Here is a 19,195-nt window from a genome sequence, read left to right as displayed (position 1 = left end):
ATGCTTGTTCCTTTTCCCTGAATTCTCTTCATTTCTTCTGCTGTGTTTGTGTGTGTGTATGTGTGTGTGTGTGTGTGTGTGTGTGTGTGTGAGATTACGGCTCTCTCTTCAATAATGGTCACCACCTTTGGAGGTCTGGTTTGAAGGTCTTTCAGTTAATGAAATCGAGGTCGAACCAGAGCGGGTGCTGAGCAGGCTGGCTGCCATGCCAAGGTGCCCTCTTGCTGGACAGTGTGACGCAGGTTTGGAGAATGTTATCACTCAGGGTTGGTGTTGGGTGGTGGGGATGTTAGCGCCTGTCCCATTCCTAGGGTGGGGGAGGGGTTGGTTTCAGACCTGCTGTTTGGGATGCCCCTTTCCCACCAACAGTCAAGCAGTCATCCTGTCGGAGCCCACGGGTCATAGATATCACAGTGATTTTCCCCAAATCAGAGAGGACCACAGTGGCATGGAAGGTCATGTAAATGCTGAGCATTTGCTCAGAGGTGCTTAACTGCTGCCATGCCCAGGCCCAGAGCCCAAGGGGGCGCTGTCTGGGTGGATGGGGGCCTGCAAGGTCTTTTAGGAAGGCTCGAGCCAGCCCCCAGAGCAGCATCTTGAGAGTTGTACAAACCCATAATGTCGGTTTTACTTAGTGGCTTCACTAGATGAGCACCATGGGTCGGCACAGGCGAGGACACAGCAGCGGGTCTGCTTGCCTGGGGCCCTCTTTAGTGGATGCTGCAGCGGCTGCAGGGTCCGAGGTGAGGGCAGCTTCCAGCCTGCTCCTGGCTGGTCTGCAGTACGTCTGCACCAGCTTCCTCGGGCAGTCGCGACAATGTACCCCAGACTGGGCAAATTAAACAGTAGAATTGTATTGTCTCACAGTCCTGGAGGCCTGAAGTCTAAGACTAAGGTGTGGGCAGGACTGGTTCCTTCCGAGGCCTCTCCGCTTGCTTGCAAACGGCTGCCTTCTCCCTGTGTCCTCACATGGTCATCCTTCTGTGTGTGTGTGTCTGTGTCCCAATCTCCTCTCCTTTGAGGACACCAGGCGTATTGGATTAGAGCCCACCCTCATGATACAACCTCTTTAAAGATCCTGTCTCCAGATACAGTCACATTTTTAGGTCATGTGTTATGGCTTCAGTGTATGAATTTGGGGGGACGCAGTTTAGCCCATAGTAAGAGCACAGTGAATCCACCCCATCGGGCCCCACAAGCCAGCCCTGCCAGCAAGCAGGCCTGGGCAGTGTGATCCGCCCAGTGACCCCTCAGCTTACGAGGACCCAGCCAAACCCTGTGGACTGTATTCAGGGAGGTTCTAATGGGGAGGCTGGGGTGGAGGCCACAACCCGGGCCCCATGGGCACCTGGGACCCCTGAGCAGCTTCGGTGTTTTCAACCTCTGTGCTTGTGCTTTCCTGGGAGCATCGTGGCATGAGCACCCTTCTCTCCTGGATACCAGGTGTTTGGTAATGTTCTTTTCCAGTGGGCAGCTTTGTGCAGGTGGGGCAGGGAGGTGAGGGGGGTGTTGAAGGAGTGTGGCCTGGATTGAGACGAGCTCACTGCTGTCTCAGGGCCACAGGCCGCACGGGAGCTGCTGAAGTGGTGCAGGCTCAGCCCTGTCCGGCGGCAGCCCGTCCACCCCAGTGGCTGAGACCACAAGGGGGACCCGAGCTCGGGTGGTCACCACCTGATAACTGCCTGAGCACTGGGATCCTGGAGGTGGAAGGACACGAGCACAGCTGCGTTTGATCCCATTGCAGACACCAGTTCCTTGGTGGCTCTTCTCCATGGGGCGGCAGGACGTGGCACCTGCATCTCACCTGCCTACAACCATGTGGTCAAACCTGTGGGATTTCTGCTCTAAAGCGGAAGGTGGAATCCCCTTTCCTGAGTGCCATCTTTCCTCCAGCTGGCACTAAAGCTAGTAGCCTCAGCTGGCACTAAATCTAGTAGCCTCAGCTAGCAGCCGAGAGTCGTCAGGTTCTAATGGTTCTGTCTTCATAGAGTTAAGACAGGATGGGGTGGGCATGGCCTGCGAGGGATGGAAGTCACCTACAGAGAGATGGTGGAGAAGTTTGAAATGATGCCTCCGTAATTTACCTGAGGGGCACGGCCCTGGGTGCTGGGCTCCCAGTGTCATTCCCGTGGTGTCGCTGCCTCGCTCCTGGGTGGAGAGCTGCCTGTGCTTAAAACCACACAGTGCCTTCTCAGTGGAGTGGCCTTTGGGTGGCCACAGGGCTGCATGTGTCCTCCAGACAGGCTTTGCTTGTCCTGGGCTCTCTTTCTTCTTCCTTGAGCCCTTTCAAGTAGGGGTGTCTGTGTGCCCTTTCCTGTCCTCCACTGGCCCTACTGCTCCCTCAGTCTTCCTGCCTCCTTTTTGTTGCCTGCCTGGCCCTGAAGGCATGAGCCTGCACCCAGGTGGGGGGCAGTTAGAGAGAGTTTCTGGTCTTTTTGTCCAGGCTGACTTTGCCCCTTCCCCAGCTTCTACCCTAAAGCCCTGAGGAGGCCCCCTGAGGAGGACAGAAAATGGGCCTCCTTTGGACCATGAATTCAGGGAGCCGGTATGGGGCAGCATGGCAGGGGCAAGACCCCAGGGCTGAGGAACACCAGCCTGCTCCACACCTCCCACTCCAGGCCCTCACCCCGGGCTGATCATACGTGCACACATGCATGTACTTTCATGCACACATGCACACTCTGGCTTTCACACATGCACGTACACACACAAATGCTTACATGCACATGTGCATGTGCACACTGTACATATTCACACTCACGTAGTCATGCACACACGTGCATTCACATGCGTACACACTCATGTGCTCACACGGTAGTTGTTTGCAGTCTCTCCATAGCACGGAGGAGGGAATGCGTGGGTGAGCTGAGGGGATGTGCGTGCCGTCCTCGGAGGCTCAGTCCCCTCCTTGGTCCATGGTGGGGTGGGTGACAGCCTTGGAGCCTGTGATGGGCAGGGCTTCATGTGCAGCTCCATGGCCTTTCACGCACCTGCAGCGTTGCTGAGCCTTCTCCTCTGCTAGCCAAGCGGGGGCCCTTGGTGACTGGGGGCACTTGGTGTGAATATTTGGTCTGTTTATACGGGGCAAGGTTTTTGGTGCCAGGACAAAGACTGATTCTGAGTTACTCCCTGGGCGGGTTTGGGCATGGCCCTCATGGTGCCCTCTTTCTCAGAGCAGAGATTTAGGTCTCTGGTGGCGGCATCTTTGGTGCCCTAAATTCAGTGCCTGGCCTGTTTGCTGGGCCAGATGGTGTCTTGTCAGCAAGCAGTGGTCGGGGCTGCAGGAACACACAGGAGGGACTGTGAAGGCCTCAGTCCAGCTGGGACACAGCTTACCAGGTGGGGGCGGGGTCTGGGTCTGTCCCACTCCCGGAGCCGCGTCCCCGGTCTAGCCAGCTCCTGGCAGAGTGGGTGCTTTGAGTATCCATCGGGCGAATGAGTGAGTGAACAGAGGGCTCTGCCTTGGCCTCCTGCAACAAGTCCCGGGGGGCTTCTCTCAGACCCTGCCTGTCACACGTCCGCCTGGCCAGTCACTGGAGCTGGGCCGCAAGACGCTGTGGCAGGCCCTGTGCTATCCCCGTCCACCTGGGAACTGTCGGGACCTGGGCAGCCCCTAGCCTTTCGGGGTCTCCTCTCCCTGCTCCAGGGCTCTGGGCCAGTATGTCAAGCTGCCCAGGAGAGTCAGGACTGGTGGACGCTGCGACCGTGGACAAGGTCGCGTAGATGAGAGGGGCAGAGGCCTGAGTGAATTGAGGAAACAGGCTCAATTGAGCAGGCCATTGAAAGAAAAAGGGAAACTGAAAATTATGAAAAGAAGCTCCCTTATCATATTTAACAAACTGTAGGTGATAAACACAACCATGTGCTAATTCTTAGGTAGAGCCAAGAGTGAACCATGTCAATTTTGTGCTGTGTGTGTGCACGTGTGTATGTAACATTGCCAGCAAATTTGTTTTTTTTTTTTTTTTTTTTTTTGAGACAGAGTCTCACTTTCTTGCCCGGGCTAGAGTGAGTGCCGTGGCATCAGCCTAGCTCACAGCAACCTCAGACTCCTGGGCTTAAGCGATCCTACTGCCTCAGCCTCCCGAGTAGCTGGGACTACAGGCATGAGCCACCATGCCCGGCTAATTTTTTTTTTGTATATATATTTTTAGTTGGCCAGATAATTTCTTTCTATTTTTAGTAGAGACGGGGTCTCACTCTTGCTCAGGCTGGTCTCGAACTCCTGACCTCGAGCGATCCACCCGCCTCGGCCTCCCAGAGCTAGGATTACAAGCGTGAGCCACCGCGCCCGGCCTTGCCAGCAAATTTGAACTCATGCGTGATTTGGTGTATTTCCCTCTCCTTTGCCATTCTCTGTGTGATTATGAAAAGTCCTTTTTATAAAAATATTTTCGAGGGCTTCATCACTTTTCCAGTGGGCTTCTCTTACTCCTTGGAACTCAGATCCAAGGGAACAAGCAAAGACCCCAAGGCCGATGTCCTTGCTGTGTGTAGGACGGAGAAGGTGGTGGGACTGGGGCAGAGTGGGCTGGGGGAGTGGGCCACGGGCTGAAGGAGGGGGTGGGGAGCCTGGATTCTCTGCCTGAGGGTGGCGATTTCACTTCAAGACCCAGGATCGGAACACCCTATGTATTTGGTAGGAGGGGAGCCTCTGAGTTTAAGGTTTCCTGCCACAAAGCACTGGCATTTCCTGGCATTTTGGAAACTGGGCTGAGAGGGCTGAGAAGTTTCTGGAGAATAGGGAATGGAAAATTGTCAATCATTCTTCATTTAAGTGGAGTAAAATATTATTGTGTTACTCTGGGCTGCTTCTTTTAGTGGCTGTCTTTGTCATCTTAGTTTAGTTTTGTGAATAAACCATTTCCCCTAGAGCTGATGTCCCCATCCTAAGGGCTAGGACCCACTCTTCTGAGCCCTCTTCTGTGGGCTCTTGTCAGCAGGGGTTTGAGGACCTCGGCCCTGGGGTGGAGCCAACAGTTTGGCTTCCCCAGAGCCTTGGGCAGCCTTCTACGAGGGGGGCACAGCCATGGGTGGGACACAGAGGGACCTGGGATGCCAGGTTGGGGGGCAAGCAGGCGGTCTCAGCCAAGCCTTAGCTGTGTCCCCACAGGTCCTGGCATGAAAAGCTGCTGGGAGAGCCACTGCTGCTCAGGGTGGAAGGTCTGAGAACAGGCCACCGCTGACACCCACTCCAGCTGCCCTCGGGCAGTGGGCTGGCTGCCCACTCACACGCGCAGCCCCTTTCTCCCGCAGAGGTCGGACCCGCAGCTGCTTGCCCGGTTCTACTATGCGGATGAGGAGCTGAACCAGGTGGCCGCGGAGCTGGACAGCCTGGACGGGCGCAAGGACCCCCAGCGGTGCACGCTACTTGTCAGCCAGTTCCGCTCCTGCCAGGTGAGCTGCGACGTTGGGAGGGCAGGAGGCCCAGGAGGGCTTGGACAGTGTCTGTCCTCGGCTGACTGAGGGAGGCTTTGTCACCTGCCACATCCTGTGGGGACGTTCTCAGGGCTGACCTAGGCCAGACACTGGAGAAACCAGACCAGGAGGAGGGCTGTCCTGGCTGCACTGCGCGGGGTAAAGAGCCAGGCTGGAAGTGGCCAATTGCACGGACACGCGGGAGAGCAGAAGTGGGTGGAGGCAGGCAGTGCCTGAGCCAGGGAGAAGGGCTGGGGCTGCCCGGGGCTCTGCATGCCCAGTCGGGTTCGCCGCGGCGGTCGCACTCTGCTGCTGACTCATGGTGCTGCCAGCTTCTGCTGCATAATTCAGAGATGGCCCTGGAAGCTGCTGCTAAAAATATCTCAGCCAAGGTTTTCTTCTCAGCGTACCAAACATTTATGAGGCATTTCCCCCACAACAGCAAGTGGCATGGTGCAGAATTTTGTCAAGTGATAATCAGGATTTTTCACAAAGTTCCAGAATGTTCTCTGTGTATTCTGCCCACAGGTCTTGCTGGATCCTTGCTGCCCTGGGAGGTGGGGGGGTGACACGCACCCAGCCAACAGGGGAGCCCACCATGCGTCACTGTGGTCCCGAGGGCCCCACCCTCTGTGGCCTCCTCAAGGTGGCCGAGCTGGTGGCGCCCGGCCTGGCCCTGCTCCAGTGGGGCCTCAGCAGCGCTAGGAACCCGTCTGTGGCCAGGACGGCTCTCTGGCCATCTCAGGCTTTGGGTTCTTTTTTAAGCAGTTAAGTGGCAGCCTCCCCACCGCGTGTCTATCCCGATGTTCAGACAAGCGTCTTGGGCACAGGTGCCTCTGCAGGCCTAGGAGCTCACACTGAGAACTGCCCTGTGAGAAGGGTCCGGAAGGGAGTGACTTAAGTATACACATTCTTCTCCTTGTTGCTCGGCTCTATGAAGGGACCATGAGGGCGTGGAGATTGCCAGACCACTTGGCATCATCTGACTCAGGGTGGCTGCTTCTTCCTCGATGCTCTCTGTCCACTCAGCTCCAGGACTCGCTCCTGCTTGCCTCCCGCCCCACCGGTCACTTCTGCTCCGGCCCTTTGTGGTCCTCCTTCCCCAGCCACATACGTTTTGGTCCTCAGCCTCTTCTGTGCCCCCGTGGCAGCCTCCCACTGCTCCCGGCCATGAGCACCGTCTGTGCTGACCACCCCAGGCGACCTTCTCAGCCTCTCCTCCTCCCAGATCCAGCGTGCTCCCCAGCACTCCTCCCAGCTCCCCTGGGGCCGTCTCAGCCTCTCAGACCCAATGTGCCCAGAATTAACCCTAGTCCAGTTGACCCTTGAACTGGGTTTGAACTGCAAGGGTCCACTTATATATGGGTTTTCGTCCAACCTAACAGAGTTCGAGGGATGCAAAACCCACATACAGGGAGGGACAACTTTTCCTACGTGTGGTTCCGCAGGCTGACTGTGGCACTCAAGCGTGGGCAGGTTTGGACATACGCAGGCGGTCCTGGAACCATCCCCTGTGTGTATCTAGCGATGACTATATTTCATGTCTTTTCATGATGTTATAAATGGCATTACTTTTTAAATTTCAATTTTCAGTTGTTTGGTGCTAATACATGGAAAAGGAGTTGACTTTTGTATATTGATCTTGTATCCCGAAACTTTTCTGTAGGAATACAGATAAAAACAGCTTTCCCTCCTCTCTCCCCTCACAGTCACTCAACACTGTATGACCAGATGTGGGGGTTTTCCCACACACCAAGCAATTCTCCAGGAGACACCAGCTGGGCGTCCTTGAGTTCTCCTCAGTTTTGACCCCCTCTAGGGCTCAGTCCCACAAGACTGCTCCCACTTCAAACACACTCACAAGCCCTGGGTGTGGCCTGTGTTTCTGACCAACTGGCTATAGGTTGGGGTTCCCATGACCCCCTCCGGGGGTTTGATTAATTGGCTAGAGTGGCTCACAGAAATCAGGGAAGATATTTCTATTTGCCAGTTTTTTAATAAAGGATATGGATGAATAGCCAGATAGAAGAGAGACACAGGGCAAGATCTGGAAGGGTCCCAAGGGCAGGAGCTTCTCTTCTTATGAAGCTGGGGTACACCACCCTCCTGGCAGGCAGGTGCATTCGCCAACCTGGAAGCTCTCAGAACCCAGTCCTTTGGGTTTTTACGAAGGCTTCATTAAGTAGGCACAATTGATTACATCTTTGGCCCTTGGTGATCAATCCAACCTTCAGCCCTTCTCCCCTCCCCAGAGGTTGAGGAGTAGGGCTGAAAGTCTTTCGTGAGACCAGCTGCCACCAGTCACCAGTCATCACAGTACCATACAGAAGACACTCATCACTCCAGAGAGTCCAAGGGTTTTTAGGAGCTGTGTGCCAGGAAATGGGAAGAAGACCAACTATATATTCTACAATATCATACTTTCTAAATTTACTTATTATTTCTGACAGCATTTTTTTGTAGATTCCATTAGATTTTTTTGCATAGATGATCATGTTTTTTGCAAATAAAAATATCTTCACTTCTTCTTTTCCTATCTGGATGCGTGTGCACATGTGTGTGTGTGTTTGCCTTGTTGCACTGGCTAGAAATCTGGTACAATGTGTTGTATATGACAGTTATGGCATCACAAAACCAAGGGTAAGCTGTGTCAAGCTGCCAAAAGTGTGAATCCCATGCTAATATATACATTCATGCTTCTCACCATAGCTGTTCTTAGAGTTACAATTATCTGTCACTGAAAGAAACTTTGGGCTCATCTGGTCCAACTCTCTTATTTCATGAATTAGAATACTAAATCCAGTCAGACTAGGTGACTTGTCTATAATCACATGCAATAAATGAAAACGAGGGGTCATTTGCTGGATGCCATTGCAGTAAAAGGTCAGGGTGGTTTGAACTCTTGGTGTATCAGGGAATGATAGAAGGCACGTTGTTTTAGTTCCCTGGTAGAAAGAGGATGATAGAACCAGCTGGGTATCACAAATATGTCAAAAAGATCAAAGACAGAATTTGGCCCTGCTGTTAATGAAAATAGATTTAAAAAAAATACACAAGAGATCGGCTATACTACTGAGAAATGCGGAAGCCGTATCAGCGGCTTGTAGTCCTCACTAAGCAGCAGATAGATGCCAGGCCCCAGTCCCAGAGATTCTGCCCCACGTGGTCCAGGAGGAACCTCAGCATACATTGTATGATTTTTGAATGTTAAAAAAAAATTACCTCTGCAATCCTGGGATAAATCACTTGTTCATGATACATTACCCTTTTTATGTATTGTTGAGTTTAATTTCCTAAAATTTTGTTAAGAATTTTTGGATCAATGTTCATGAGGGATATTGGTCCATAGTCTTTGTCTGATTTTGGTATCAGAATAATGTTATTGAAGAGTTGGGAAGTATTCTTTCTTAAAAAAAAATTTTTTTTTGATACAGGGTCTTGCTCTGTTCCTGGAGCTAGAGTGCAGTGGCGTCATCATAGCTCACTGCGACCTCAAACTCCTGGGCTCAAGCCATCCTCCTGCCTCAGCCTCCTGAGTAGCTGGGACTACAGGTGCCACCATGCCTGGCCAATTGTTCTATTTTTATAGAGACAAGGTTTCACTTTTGCTCAGGCTTGTCTTGAACTCCTGGTGATCCTCTTGTCTTAGCTTCCCAAAGTGCTACAATTATAGGTGTGAGCCCCACATCGCCCCTCTCTTCAATTTTTTGGAAGAGCTTGTGTAGAATTGGTGTTATTTCTTCCTAAATGTTTGGGGGAATTCACTGTGAATCTATCTGGACCTGGAGTTTTCTTCATAGGAAGATTTTTAACTACAAATTTAATTTCTTGAGTAGACATAGGGTTTTTAAGATTATCTTTTTCTTCTTGAGAGAGACTGTCTTTCAAGAAATTTCATCGAAGTTGTTGAATTTATTGGCATAAGTTGTTTTTAATATTTCCTTATAATTCTTTCAATATACGTAGGACTCATAGTGAAGTCACTTCTTTTGTTCCTATTGTTGGTAAGTTGTATCTTCTCTGTTTTCTTCCTGAACTATGTTGGTAGAATTTTATCAATTTTATTGATCTTCTCAAAGGAACTGTTTTTGGCTTCACTGATTTTCTCTTTTCTCTTTCATTAAATTCCTGTTCTGATTGTTATTATTCCCTTTCTTTTGCTTGCTTTTGGGTTTCATTTGCTCTTCTCTTTCTAGTTTCTTAAGGTGGAAGCTGAGGTCAGGGAAAAATGAACTTTCTGCTTTTCTAATGTAGACATTTAGTGTTTAAATTTCTCCCTAATTGCTGCTTTAGTGGCATTCCATAAATTTTGATGAGTTGTATTTTCACTTTCATTCCATTCAAAATTTTTTCCAATTTCCTCCTTGATTTCTTCTTTGACTTTTGAGTTATTTAGAAGTGTGTTATTTAGTTTCCAAATATTTAGAGGTTTTTCTGAAGATATTTCTGTTAATGATATCTAATTTAATTTCATTGTGGTCAGAGCGTACACTTTTTATGACTTGAATTATTTTTAAAATTATTGAGGCTTGTTTTATGGCCTAGAATTTGGTCTTTCTTGGTATGTGTTCTATGTGCAATTGAGAAGCATGTGCATTCTGCTGTTGTTGAGTAGAGTGTTCTTTAAGTGTCAACTATGTCAAGTTGGTTAATAGCATTGTTAAAATTTACTCTATCCTTGCTGATTTTCTGTCTACTTTCTGTGTCCTATCAATTATTGAAAGAGGGGCATTAAAATTGCTGACTGTAAATGTGGATTTGTTTATATTTTCTTACTTCATGCAGTTTGAAGTTCTATAAATAGCTTCATAAATGTTAAGGATTGTTATATGCTCCTAATAAATTGACCCCTTTATCATTGTGAAATGACTTTCTTTATCCTTGATGGTGTTCTTTGTTCTGAAAGCTACTTTGATATCCATATAGCCACTCTGGCTTTCTTTTGATTGGTGTGAACATGGTAAAACTGTTTTTATCCTTTTATTTTTAACCTATTTGTGTCTTTGTATGTGTCTTTGTATGCTATCTTGTAGGAAGCTTATGGGTGGGTCTCACTTCATTATGCTATCTGAAAATTTCTGCCTTTTAGTTTGGGTATTTAGGTAATTTTTGTTTAATATGTCTTTGATATGGTTAGGCTTAAGTCTGTCACCTTGCTAGTTGTTTCTTGTCTGTCCCATCTCTTCTTTGTTTCCTCTTTCCTTTTTCTTCCTCCTTATTGATTAATTGGCTCCAATTTTATACTGTCTTATAATTTTTAATATATTCTATCTTTTTTTATGATTCTGCCCCATTCCTCCTTATGGGACTTGAATTACATGCATATTCCACCTGTTGAAGTTGTCCTACAGCTCACTGATGATCTGTCCTATTATTATTATTTTATTATTATTATTATTTTCTCTGATTCACTTGAATAGTTTCAATTGCTATGTCTTCAAGTTTGTTGTCCTTTTCTTCTGAAATGTCTGCTCTGAGGTTAATTCATCCAGTAAATTTTGTCATCTTAGACATTGTAATTTTTTTTACATTTTTATCTCTAGAGATGGAATCTTGCTATGTTGCTCAGGCTGCTCTTGAACTCCTCGGCTCAAGCAATCCTTCTACGCCAGCCTCCTGAGTGGCTGTGATTACAAGCACAAGCCACTGTGTCCAGCAGACATTATAATTTTCATCTCTAAGAGATCAGTGTGTGTTCTTTTAATTTCGTCATTGTCTCTGCTAAACTTTTTGAACACATGGAAAGCAGTTATAACAACTGTCTTAATGTCCCTGATTGCTAATTCTGTCATCTGTGTCAAGTCTGGGTTGATTTTGATTGATTGCTTTTTCTTTTATTAATAGTCATGAGTCATGTTTTCTTAATTCTTTGCAAGTCTGTTAATTTTTTATTGGATGCCTAACATTGGGAATTTTACCTTGCTTAGGGCTATTTTTGTATTCCTATAAGTATTTTTGAGCTTTGTTCTGTGATGCAGTTTAGTTACTTAGAAACAATTTACTACTTTGGATCTTATTTTTTAAGGTATTAGGCAGGATCAGTGCTGTGTTTAGTCTAGAGCTAACTATTCTCCACACTAGGCAAGATGCTTTTGGGTACTCAACCTGGTGCTCTGAGAATTATGTGCTTTCTGACAGCTCCAGACCTTGGAGGGCCCTGACACCACTTCCTCAAATCCTTCAGGCACTTCTTTCCCAGGCTTAGGCAATCTCCTCACAGGCATATGTTGATCAATTTTCTGCTTAATCCTTGAGGGCACCCTCCCCAGAGCTCCAGAGTCCTCTTTCTGTGCAGCTTTCCCCTCTCTTGTACTCTTGAACTCTGTCCTCTGAATTCTAGTTGCCTGGATTCCACCGGCTTCCTTTTCTCTGTGTCATGACTTGAAACTTTCCTCAAGGCAGTGAGTCGGGCAGTTGTGGGGCTCACCTTGTTTGTCTCCTACCACTGAGGGATCACTGTCCTTCATTGTATGATGTCCAGTGTCTGGGCAATCGTTGCTATTGTTGTTTGCAGTGAGTAAAGTGGGTTCCTGCTACTCCATCTTGGCTGGACTTAGAGGTCCCAACGAATGTTTGTTGGGGAGTACTTTGCATTAGGCATTGCTCTCTTGGCCTCATGACTGAATAACAAAAGACCCATCCCTCAGGCAGCTGATGTTCTGGCAGAGCAGGCAGGGTGCGCAGTGAGTCCAAGCACTGCCTAGAAGGCTCCCCCATCTTGAGCAAGCTGTGCCTCCTCACTGAGCCTCGGAGCACTGCCTGCTGTTATTATCACCATTGTTTGCTCATTAGTTTGTTGCATCTAGAGTAAGGGACCTTCCTACCCAGAAAACCTTCTAAGAAGAAGTGACAATAGTACCACTTGATGTTGGTTAAATTTTATTTTTATTTTTTATATTATAAAGGCTTTATATTGCAGAACTTCCTTCAGAGGTTCATGTATGTTGACTCCTTGGATTAGAAAGGTTGGGCTTCTCTGCTTGTAGTGATTTTTCATATCTGCTTCCTAAGAAAAATGAAACTCAAGCTGCAGAGGGCAAAAAGGAGGGAAGTTGAGCTTTAAAATTGCCGAGGGTGATAGTGTCAATTAGTGTGATCTTTCTGGAAAGCCATTTGGTAGAATGTAATTAGAGCGTATAAATGAGGTTTACACTCTTGACTTTGTAATTCCATTTCTAGAAATTGGTGGGTCCTAAGGAAGTAATCCAAAATTTAGAGCGTTGTGTGCCACTGTAGTGATGGTAGCATTATGTGGTGTACAGAATTAGAAACATCATTAGTGTCCCGCAACAGTGAGAGGAGTGAGCTAATGGGATGGCCCATATGCTGGAACCTTATGTAGCCATCTGTCAAAAGCTGGATTTGTGAAGAGTTGTCATAACATGTTCCAACCGTGAGTGACAGGTGCAAAGTACAAAATTATGCTCACAGGACTATCTCACCACTGCTCGAAGACAAAGATTAGAAGGAACTATGCCCAACCTGCAGGAGTATTTCCCTAGGGACATTTTCCTGCTTTTATGCTTTTCCACTGTTTTCAGTTTTCCTATGATGACTGTGCATTAACTTTATATTTGATAAATTAAAGGAGAAAAATTAAGCTTTCAATGTTCTTTAATTCTTCTGAATGAATGGTTGATGTCTAAAGAATAGGATAATTTAAAAGAAAAGGATGGAATGTAATTTAAGAAGCAATAAAATGGGCTTATTTCTCTTACACACAGAAAGTGTTCAGAACAGCCCATTGTGCTTTGTATTTTGAGAACAAGGAAATAAAGTAAAAGAGTCTTTAACACAAATGTTGCTGTGTATTGAGGCTGGCCGGGGGCCGAGATGGAGCCAAGGGTTTTCCAGGCTTGAGCTTTCACGGTCCCCTCAGCAGCTGGGGATCATTGTCTTCATTTCACAGACAGGACTGGCTGTTCAGAGAAGTGAAGTGGCCTGTTCCAGTGGCACAGCCGTGAGGGCTGGAGTCAGGGTCTCCATGTCACGGAAGCTGGTGCCTCTTCGGTGTTACTGATGTGCTGGTTCCAGAGGAGGTGGGAGGGGACGTTGCTCCCTAGCAGGGCCCAGCTGTGCTCGCCTGACCCTAAGACATGGGTTTGTGCCCCTCACCCTACAGAGGAGTAAACTGAGGTTCAGAGAGTACAAGGGCTTTGCCCGGGTCCCCTGCTTGCTGAGGGTCTGACCCCATGGCTCTGGTGGACACTGGTGTTACACGAGGCCCTTTTATTCTCACCGGGGCCTGTCCCTCCACTGCAGGGACAGGCCTTGGAGTCCTGGGCAGGTTTCACACTGTCTTTTAGTGCTGTCACTCCCTACAGCAGATGCTGCTTGGCAGTGTTGTGAAAATCTAGGATGACACAGGCTTGGAATCTCAATAAAAGCAACACAACAATTTGGCAGCAAAAATCAAATTTCTGCATGTGTCTATCAACCTAGCAATTCCACTTCTCGAGCTCTGTTGTAAGGAATACTCGTATAGGTGTTCACAGAGAGAGAGAGAGAGAGAGATGCTCAAGGGTAGTCATCGTGCCAAGCCTGCTGGGAGCCCGGTGTCAGTCAGTAGAGGAAGGGTTCCCTCTTCCCGTAAGGAATCCAGTACAGCTGTTACAAGGGGTTATGTGACGTCTGCATGGGACGTGGACATCATGCCAGCACATACTCTAGAGCAGTGGTCCCCAGCCTTTTTTGGCACCAGGGACCGGTTTCATGGAAGACAATTTTTCCACGGACTCGGGGAAGGGGGATAGTTTGGGGGATGATCCAAGCACGTTACGTTTATTGTGCAGTCAAACCTCTCTGCTAATGATAATCTGTATTTGCAGCCGCTCCCCAGTGCTAGCATCACCATCTTAGCTCCACCTCAGATCACCAGGCATTATTCTCATAAGGAGCAAGCAACCTAGATCCCGCGCATGTACGGTTTATAGGAGAGTTCGTGCTCCTATGACAGTCTAACGCTGCTGCTGATCTGACAGGAGACAGAGCTCAGGCAGCAATGTGAGCGATGGGGAGCGGCTGTAAATACAGATGAAGCTTCGCTCGCTCCCTGCTGCTCACCTCCTGCTGTGCAGCCCTGTTCCTAACAGGCCTGGGTTGGTACCATCCACAGCTCAGAAGTTGGGGCCTGCAGCTCTAGAGAATATATAGGTGTCGGGGAGGTGCAGGAGTTCCACTCTTTACTCTAGATAATTCTGGAATATTCTAACTTTTTGTAGCAACGGTTTAGCAAGCATGGGTGTGCGCCATATCACTTTTGCAATCCTAAAAGCAGTTAAATGCACTGTGCATATTTTCTAGCAGTAGGTGAGAGCCGCCAGCTGGATGCAGCAATTACTGTGTGTCCCCTGTTTCTGTTTCAGGACAACGTGTTAAACATCATTAACCAGATCATGGATGAGTGCATCCCCCAGGACCGAGCCCCTCGGGATTTCTGCGTCAAATTCCCTGAGGAGATCCGGCACGACAACCTGGCTGGCCAGCTGTGGTTCGGCGCCGAGGTAGTGGGCGGCCACCTGGGTTCCACGGCCTCACGTTGGGCAGTATCCCACTGTGTCCCTGTGAATCTCGTCTGTGGGCACCTGCTGGTGCAGGGACCTGGTGTCTCCCCCGTGGCTCAGTCTGAGCCTCCAAGAGGGTCTGGAAAAGACATGAACTTGGGCCCCCCAAAACGGCACATGCAAATGAAGTTCTCATGTGATTTTTATGAGGTTCTGAGACCTCCAGACATCCAGGATCTAAAAGTGATTCTTTTTTTTTTTTTTTGAGACAGAGTCTCACTCTCTTGCCCGGGCTAGAGTGCTGTGGCATCATCCTAGCTCACAGCAACCTCAGACTCCTGGGCTCAAGCGATCCTCCTGCCTCAGCCTCCCAGGTAGCTGGGACTATAGGCATGTGCCACCATGCCCGACTAATTTTTCTATATATATATTTTTTAGCTGTCCATATAATTTCTTTCTATTTTTAGTAGAGACAGGGTCTCGCTCTTGCTCAGGCTGGTCTCGAACTCCTGAGCTCAAACAATCCTCCCACCTCGGCCTCCCAGAGTGCTAGGATTACAGGCGTGAGCCACCATGCCTGGCCTAAAAGTGATTCTTAATAGCAGTAACACCAATATCAAGGACAATAGATCCCCTCCCCCACCTACAGTGAGGGTGGCAGCAGGGCTGGGGAGCTGTGTGGACCTCACTCATGGCATCACAGGATAGCCGGTCAGATCTTTATCTTCAGCTCCCAACGAGGAAGCTGAGGCACCAACAGGAAGGTTCCCCGCTCCCTGCAAGGAGGTGGGCCAGCCTTCCCCAGCCCCCACCGTATGACCCCCCCCAACTCCTCCCCTTGGCCTTGCCTGGTGTCTGACTGCAGCCCGACACCCGTCCCATCCTCTGTCCTGCCCTCCTGCCTCACGTATCTCAACGTATCTCCTGGATGTCCGGGCCCTTACATGATGCTGCCCAGCCCCTGTGCCCATCTGCTCCCCATTTTACCCTGTCCCTGCGCCTGCCCAACGCCTCTGAACTGTCTGGTCAAGGTGTCCTCCGCCAAGGCTGTGGGGGTATGGGTGGCCCCCAGGCAGGTTGTCCCTCCTCCCCAGCCTGTTTTCACCTCTGGGTCCCAGATGGAGGGTGAGGAGCTGTGAGGAGGGGCAGGCCCTGCACTTGCTGGCTTGATGGGCACCTGGCATTCGGGGCCCCGTCAGCTCCTGTGTGGTCTGGTGCTTGCAAGCTCCACGCTCCCCTCCAGGTGGCCCTGGGAAACCCTCCACCCCTGGCTCTGTCACCTGGGAAATGGCTTCTTGTCCTGCTTGTCTGATTATCGCTGACGCGTCCATTGGCTGGTGATTGGTTCTGCCCTGAACCCAGTGAAGCCTGGCTGTGGGCGAGCACCCCCGTCACAGGCCTTGTCCCTGAGAGTGGCTGGTGGGACCCCCCGTCACTGACATGTTAGGGCCTGCCTCCAGAGCCCAGGGCAGATTTGGGGGTTTATGGGTGTGGAGAGGCCCTCCCTGCCTGCCCGGGAGGCTGGCATTGAGTCTGAGCGTATTGACAGGAGGTGTCTGACTTCCTCGAAAGGTTGGCATCCTGAACTTAAGAGAAGCCTCTCCAGGGGGTACCAGCTGCAGGTCCTTGCTCTAGAGTGGGAAGATGGGCACTGAAACCTCCGGGCGTGGCGGAGCCGGGCTCCCTGGGGACAGGGTGACTCCTGAGAGCCCTGCCCTCTGTCCCAGGCCCCTCCCTGACTGTGTGCCCCCACCCACAGTGCCTGGCCGCTGGCTCCATCATCATGAACCGGGAGCTTGAGAGCATGGCCATGCGCCCGCTGGCCAAGGAGCTGACCCGCAGCCTAGAGGATGTGCGGGGCGCCCTCCGAGACCAGGCGCTACGGGACCTCAACACCTACACAGAGAAGATGAGGGAGGCGCTGAGGCACTTCGACGTCCTGTTTGCAGAGTTTGAGCTGAGGTGACTGAGGGCTGCCTGCGTGGGCCATTGGCTTGGGGGACCCGGCCTTTGCTTTGTGAGTGGAGGGGTGGTGCCAGCTCTCAGGAGCTCACTCTGATATTTCAAGCTAGAAAATTCTGCAGAGGGAGGAGCTAGGCCAGCCCAGGGCCGTTGTTGGTGTAGTTAACTCTGGAGGGCACAGTGTGGGCGGTGAGGGGGAGGAACCTTCCTGGAGAGGGGAGATAAGCAGAGGGGACATAGGTGGGACCAGTAGGGGTCTGGCTGGCGTGGGCCTCCAGGGCAGAGGATTTCGGAAAGGCCTACAGGGCTAGGCACGTCCACAGATGTGACAGCGCTCACAGTAGATGAGATAAAGAGGAGGCAGCATTGTGTCCACTGTGGTCCCAGTTAGTAAAAATTGTCATCTGTCAAACTCTAGGAGGAAACCTACCACCACATTAAAGCCTGTGCTCTCTAGGAAGTGAGAGCAGGGACAACAGACTTTCATTTTCTTCTGTCTTCCCAGATTTGCTAAATAAGCTTTCATAAGAAAAAATCAGTTAGTGAATTAGAAGGAAAGAAAATGTTCTCGGGCTGAGTGCAGTGGCTCACGCCTGTAATCCTAGCACTCTGGGAGGCGGAGGCGGGAGGATCACTTGAGCCCAGGAGTTGGAGGTTGCAGTGAGTTATGATGATACCACTGCACTCTAGCCTGGGCAACAGAGTGAGACTCTGTCTCAAAAACAAAAAAAAAGAAAGAAAGAAAAAACACAAAAAGAAAATGTTCTCATCGGGGCATGGTTGGACAAACCTTAACGTCCTTGTAGCCACCCACCCAGCCTCCTATGAGTGCCTGTGCAGCCTGGGCTGGCTTGCAGGGCCACCGAGGTGCCCACAGCATGAGGTTGCCCATGCAGGGCTCACAGGGTGTTCACCTGTTCACCCACCCGGGCGCGCATGCTTTCGTTCATTCCTTCACTTGCTCGCTGATAAGGCCAGTGCTGCCAGGGGAGACAGGCCGTGTACACAGGCAGCGACAGTTTCAGGGCCAACAGGGCAGAGCAATGGGGCCTGAGGAGGCCCTGGACTGGGCCTTCCCTGGCAGGAACTTTGATTTAAAATAGTTGTAAAGCTGGGAGTTGCGCACTTATGAAACTGTAGAAATGGGGCAGTGTTGCAGTTTTAGTTTAACACATTCTTTGATTTGGAGAGGCCCACAGGTGGCCCGGGGGGTAGCGTTAACCTTCCTCGCTGTGTTTGCAGCTATGTCTCAGCCATGGTGCCGGTGAAGTCTCCCAGGGAGTACTACGTGCAGCAGGAGGTCATCGTGCTGTTCTGCGAGACAGTGGAGAGGTGAGGACAGGAGGGCCAGGGTGGGGTGTCCGAGCTCCTGATCCTTTCTGCTGATACAGGCCTGGGGGAATGCAGCGCATGTGCTTTGCCTCCCTGCTGGGCAGAGCCCGGTGGTCTCCCTCCTCCCCTCTGCCCGCCCCTTCCTCCACCTCATGGTAACTTTTCTCTTGGCGCAAAGGGTAGATACTGCAGGCGAAGTCATGATTCAGAGGAGGAGAGCTGGCTGGGAGGATCAGTAATGGTGGAGGGGACATCCAAACCTCCTTGCCTCCCCCTCCTCTCTGACCTCCTCACTCTTCACCTCCTCACTCTTCACCTCCTCACTCCTTAAGTCTTCATTCCTTATCTCCTCACTCTTCACTCCTTACCTCTTCATTCCTCATCTCCTCAACCCTTACCTCTTCACTCCTCACCTCCTCACTCCTCACCTCTTCACTCCTCACCACCTCACTTATCACCTCTTCACTCCTCACCTCTTCACCTCCTCACTGTTCACCTCTTCTCTCACCTTCTCAGTCCTTGCCTCCTTACTCCTCACCTCCTCATTCACCTCTTCACTCCTCACCTCCTCACTCCTCACCTCTTCACTCCTCATTCCTTATCTCCTCACTCCTCCCCCTTTATCTACTCACTGCTCACCTCCTCACTCCTTACCTCCTTATTCCTTACTTCCTCACTCTTTACCTTCTCACCCCTCATCTCTTCATTCCTCACCTTCTCACTTCTCACCTCCTCACCTCTTCACTCCTCACCTCCTCACCTCTTACCTCCTCACCCCTCACCTCCTACCTCCTCACCCCTCACCTCCTCACCCCTTACCTCCTCATCTCCTCACCTCCTCTCTCCTCACCTCCTCCCTCTTCACCTCCTCACTCCTCACCTCCTCACTCCTCACCTCTTCCCTCTTCACCTCCTCATCTCCTCACTTTCTCACTCCTCTCTCCTCACCTCTCACTTTACTTACCTCCTTAATTCTATAG

General features: G+C 50.3%; 1 protein-coding gene across 2 annotated transcripts in view; it reads left to right on the top strand.

Moving 5' to 3' along the window:
• The first annotated feature begins 5,236 nt into the window (after positions 1–5,236).
• ZFYVE28 (zinc finger FYVE-type containing 28) overlaps positions 5,237–19,195 on the top strand; it is a 65,132-nt gene continuing 51,173 nt past the window's right edge. For both annotated transcript variants that reach the window (XM_045528191.1, XM_045528190.1), the window contains exons 1-4: positions 5,237–5,397; positions 14,784–14,921; positions 16,681–16,883; positions 18,126–18,215. In XM_045528191.1, the coding sequence (XP_045384147.1) occupies positions 14,814–14,921; positions 16,681–16,883; positions 18,126–18,215 (401 nt within the window). In that variant the 5' untranslated portion in view covers positions 5,237–5,397; positions 14,784–14,813. The remainder of the gene's footprint in view (positions 5,398–14,783; positions 14,922–16,680; positions 16,884–18,125; positions 18,216–19,195) is intronic.

The sequence above is a fragment of the Lemur catta genome, chromosome 17 (genome assembly GCF_020740605.2).
Source record: "Lemur catta isolate mLemCat1 chromosome 17, mLemCat1.pri, whole genome shotgun sequence".
NCBI lineage: Eukaryota > Metazoa > Chordata > Mammalia > Primates > Lemuridae > Lemur > Lemur catta.
This window is presented reverse-complemented; position numbering and strand designations above follow the sequence as displayed.